A 5,000-nucleotide genomic window follows, 5' to 3' on the forward strand; every position below is an offset into this window, starting at 1 on the left:
GCGTCCGTTTCAAACGGTGTAATCGTCACTGCCCACATACTTTGTTGGTAGCATGTTAAGCAATACATCCACCAGTGGGCAGTAGAGAGTCAAATGTGCGAATGTGTGTGTGGTTCTGCTCCGTTTCATGCGTATCCGTAAGCTTTTAGAGGACGGAGAGAAATACGCACGAAATGAACGCAGAGTACGGACAGAAGGCTCTGTCCGTCTCCGTCTCCGTCTTTAACGTAGAGTATAATTGGGCCTTGAGCCACCCCAAGCGCTAAAGCTAAAGCTAAAGCATAGAAGCTCCTACTGGAAATTTGACTTGTTGCTTGATGAATATGCTTAATCTTCTCTGGCATAGTGCATATTAAATATAAACTCACAAATATGACAAAGCTGATGGAAAATGTGGACCAAATTCAAGGCATAATTGCTGAAAACGAGTTACAAACACCACTATGTTGCCATTATACTAAATTGTTTTGTTTGTTAGCAATTTATCATTTTTATGCCTCCGCCGGCGAGAGCCAAGCCGGAGGTATTATGGTTTCGGGTTGTCCGTCCGTCCATCCGTCCGCCCGATGTTCGTTAACGCGATATCTCAGGAACGCCTTGACGGAATGTCGACAAATTTCGCTCAAACGTCCACGTGGACTCAAGGATGAACTGATTACATTTTGGTGGTCAATGGTCAAAGTTCAAGGTCACTGTGACCTCACGAACGCCATTTTATAGCTTGTTAATGAGATATCTCACGAACGCCTTGACGGAATTTCGGCACATTTGGCTCAAACGTCAAAGTCTGGACAGACACAGATGTCGACTGCTCACTTTTTTGGGGAGGCATATATCTGCGGTGCGATCGTCCTAGTTGTTTTTGAAGATGCTTTGAGAAGGTAAATGAAATAGGAAAGTGAAACAAATCCGAAAATATGATGTGCAAATTTCCAGAAGGGTAAGTCTAGTCATGAGGCCCTGAATGCAGCACTGTTACAGCTGGAGCTATAGTTATTAGATACATCAATATGCATCGATTCAATGATCAACGATCCAACTGCATCGATGCGCAGTGAAAACATCGATATTAATCGCTACGACGGCGCCATAAAAAATAAACATTATATTCTTTTATTTTGAAATCCACGCCACGTTTGCGTCTGTGCGTCACCATTTTTGACCAAGGGCCATCACTCCTGCATTAACATTAAGAAAGCCACGTTCAGGCCCACACTGGGCCCAGGCCCGCTCACCTCCATGTCCTCTCTGTGTGAGCGGTCTCTGTCTTCAAAGTCTCGGGTTCTGCGTCGAGACTCTTCGAACGCCGCCTGGGCCAGAGCATCCTCGTGCTGCAGAGAGCGAGGGAGAGAGAGAGAAAGAGAGAGAGAGAGAGAGGGAGAGAGAGAGAAAGAGAGGGAGAGAGAGAAAGAGAGAGAGAGAGAGAAAGAGAGGGAGAAGAGGGACAGATTAAATTGAGGGAGAAGAGGGACAGGTGACACTTTATAATAACTGCACGCTATGAAGCATTATTTAAGTATTAGTAAATCATTTATAAAGCATTGTTTCTAACTTAATAAACATGCATAAGTACCGGTAATTCATAAACACAGTTATAAATGTTTTATTCATGATTAATAAGCGAACCTATTTGCATTTGTTTGCATCTTTCAATAAATATGTATATTTTCTAGATCACTTTGTGTTGTTTCCGTTTCCTTTTTCTGTTGAGAAAATTATTTTGAGACTTTTGTGAGTCTTGAGGTACTGCTGGAATGGTACTTCAGGTATTGCCAGCCTTCCAATCTCATGTGTAAATGCTTTGTAAGGCAAAGGCCTCCTAGATGGTCTTCACCTTAGATGAGCTCACACAAAATACTTCACTAACAATTAGTAAATGCTTTCTAACTAATGTTAGCTGAATTAATGGCAAATTGCAGTATTACTGTTTAGAAAACATCTAAGAACACAGCCACTCACTAACCATTAGTGCATGTCTAAATCATTACATATGGATAAATGCATGTATTATGTATTTCTAAATAGTTTGTCAATCACTGAGCCTGGGACACACCAGAGACTGTGAACAAGGACAGAGACATTCAACTGCCTCTGTGACGGAGACACTTCTGCTGTGTCCCCGCCGTTAGTCCCACGTGGGCAGACCCTCCGCTACGGAGAGACGGGCTCGTTGACGTTGAGAGAAAGATAACACATGATGTGGTCTGAGAGGTGAGTGTGTGTGTGTGTGTGTGTGTGTGTGTGTGTGTGTGCGTGCCCCGGCGTGTGTGTGTGTGTGTGTTTGTGTGCGTGCCCCGGTGTGTGTTACCTGCGCCCGCTCGTCATCATACTCGAGCAAGCCCATTCCATCCAGCCTCTGTAGGTCGATCCAGCCTTTCCAGATCACACACACCCCATTCAGGATCATTGGAGCCTTCAAATGGACCTGAGACATCCGGAAGTAAGGGGGGGGGGGTGGGGGGGGGGGATGGGAACAGGGGGGGTTATGTCAGCTGTGCATTTCAGAAATACTAAGAAGCAAAGTCTTTCTATCTAGATGTGAAGGAGTTGTCAGCTACATTGAACACAGTCTGTGATGTACTGTCACCTTTTCTTTGATCAAATAAACAGAACAATAAAAACAAAACAAGAACCCATTAAGTGCCATTTTGCCAAAATGACATATTCCTTGTATGCAAAAAAAGTCCCCCCCCCCCCCCCTCTGTAAATTACTAACTATTTACTCTGTTCATCAACTGACAAAAAAAATGTAAATTTGCATTTAGTAATTTGAAGATGATAAAAACCCATATAAATAGCCTTAATACAAAAAGTAGCATTTGTTTACATATTCTACATATACAATTTAATTCTGATACAGTATCCCCCCCCCCCCCACACACACACACACACTCTAGTGTGGTGCCTCACACCATAAATAACTATGAAAATAATTTATGACAGATTATACAGGCACATTTATTCCCCTTGTCAGTGTTGTCAGTGTCAGAACCTCTGGTGTCGGCAGGACGGTACCAAACCCACTTCCAAAGCATTTCATTCAAGCTCTTCTATTTGGGAAGAGCTGTGCCTAAGCTGTGTCTAGACATGCCAGTCATCGCTGTACAAAATGACAGACTTGATGGCAAAATAACAGACAGAAACCATCTCTGCTGTTGCTCCGGAATCATTTGGGGATGGCGAGCCAGACTGGAAAACAACAATATGAGGCGATGTTTGATTGCGGGCCGTTGGGAAGCGCCTGTAGCTTCACAGCGTCACAAAGCATCAGCTGCTTCTCCACAACAATGAGAAGCACTGTGTTTTGCTACATGGACCTCCTCCCCCTGGTCTAACTGCTGTGTGAAGGTGTAAACCACTAACTACGTCAAACCCTCTCTAGTACGAGTGAGTGTTAGACTAGTACATCACACACACACACACACACACACACACACACACACACACACACACACACACACACACACACACACACACATACAACACACACAACACACACACACACACACACACACACACACACACACCACACACATACACATACACACACACACACACTCCTAAGAGTGCTCTGCATGGCTCAGAGTGCACTTGATTGCATATGAGCATGTACGTTTTGCATTGGTCTGTGTGTGTGTGTGTGTGTGTGTGTGTGCGTGTGTGTGTGTGTGCGTGCACGTGTGTGTGTGTGTTTGTGTGTGTGTGTGTGTGTGTGTGTGTCTGTATGCGTGTGTGTGTTATGGCTGGCTGTCAGGCCAGCATTAGTGAGTGTTTGTATTGGACTGAGCAGAGCCAAAGTGATCAAAAATAAATATAATTTGCTTAAACACATTTTCTCTCTGTCTCTGTGTGTGTGTGTGTGTGTGTGTGTGTGTGCACTTTCGATTTAAAATGGCCTCGATAGCAGCATCTCTCTCATCTATAGACCAGAACAGCACATCCGGGTAATTTGCAAAACTTGAAGGCCGCGCCCCTTTTTAGGGGATAACACAAGCCACTCGCGTTGACTTCAATGTAAAATAGCAGTACCCAAAACATCTATAGAAAAATAACAGAATTAATTTCCTTTATAAATGACCCAAAGACACCATGACATGACAATATATTTCAACTCGGCCGGCCATAGAATGCGCAAGATACATCGACACGAGGTACTTGCCTTATATGAATGCTGTATCCAGTTTCCACCAGGTTACATGCATCGTCCACATTGACGGTGTCACGCCTACCCTATCGCAGACCAGTTTTTTGTTTTTTTTATTGTTAGTGAAACTATAACAACACAGCAACTCTTCGGCATATCTCTATCAAATTAAACCGTTTTAAATAGTTTGTTTGAAGTGGTTTCGGTTTCTTGTACCGTCGTTTACTATGGTGGGTTTCCCCTAAAAAGGGGCGCGGCCTTGGAGCTGGACACTTGAAGACGCGACGCAGTTCTGGTCTATGGCGGCCGCCATTGCTGTCAGCGCACTCGACAATGGCATTAGTTCCGCCCCTTGCGCTGTTTATTGACGCTCATTGGCTCGGCTCGAGGAAAATACATTTGATGATATGACGATGCCTGTCCAAAACACAACTCATGATATGACGATGCCTGTCCAAAACACAACTCATGATATGACGATGCCTGTCCAAAACACAACTCATGATATGACGATGCCTGTCCAAAACACAACTGATGATATGACGATGCCTGTCCAAAACACAACTCATGATATGACGATGCCTGTCCAAAACACAACTCATGATATGACGATGCCTGTCCAAAACACAACTCATGATATGATGATGCCTGTCCAAAACACAACTCATGATATGACGATGCCTGTCAAAAACACAACTGATGATATGATGATGCCTGTCCAAAACACAACTGATGATATGACGATGCCTGTCCAAAACACAACTCATGATATGACGATGCCTGTCCAAAACACAACTCATGATATGACGATGCCTGTCCAAAACACAACTGATGATATGATGATGCCTGTCCAAAA

The 5,000-nt window shown here is 43.9% G+C and overlaps 1 protein-coding gene across 4 annotated transcripts in view; it reads right to left on the reverse strand.

Annotated features, from left to right (window-relative positions):
* The window catches only part of cbfb (core-binding factor subunit beta), a 54,438-nt gene that overhangs the window by 12,427 nt on the left and 37,011 nt on the right, over positions 1-5,000 (reverse strand). For all 4 annotated transcript variants that reach the window (XM_083654835.1, XM_083654834.1, XM_083654836.1 and 1 more), the window contains exons 4-5: positions 2,309-2,425; positions 1,236-1,331 (exon numbers count right to left, since the gene is read on the reverse strand). In XM_083654835.1, coding sequence (XP_083510961.1) covers positions 1,236-1,331; positions 2,309-2,425 — 213 coding nt within the window. The remainder of the gene's footprint in view (positions 1-1,235; positions 1,332-2,308; positions 2,426-5,000) is intronic.

The sequence above is a fragment of the Poromitra crassiceps genome, assembly GCF_964638095.1.
Source record: "Poromitra crassiceps genome assembly, chromosome: 18".
Lineage (NCBI taxonomy): Eukaryota > Metazoa > Chordata > Actinopteri > Beryciformes > Melamphaidae > Poromitra > Poromitra crassiceps.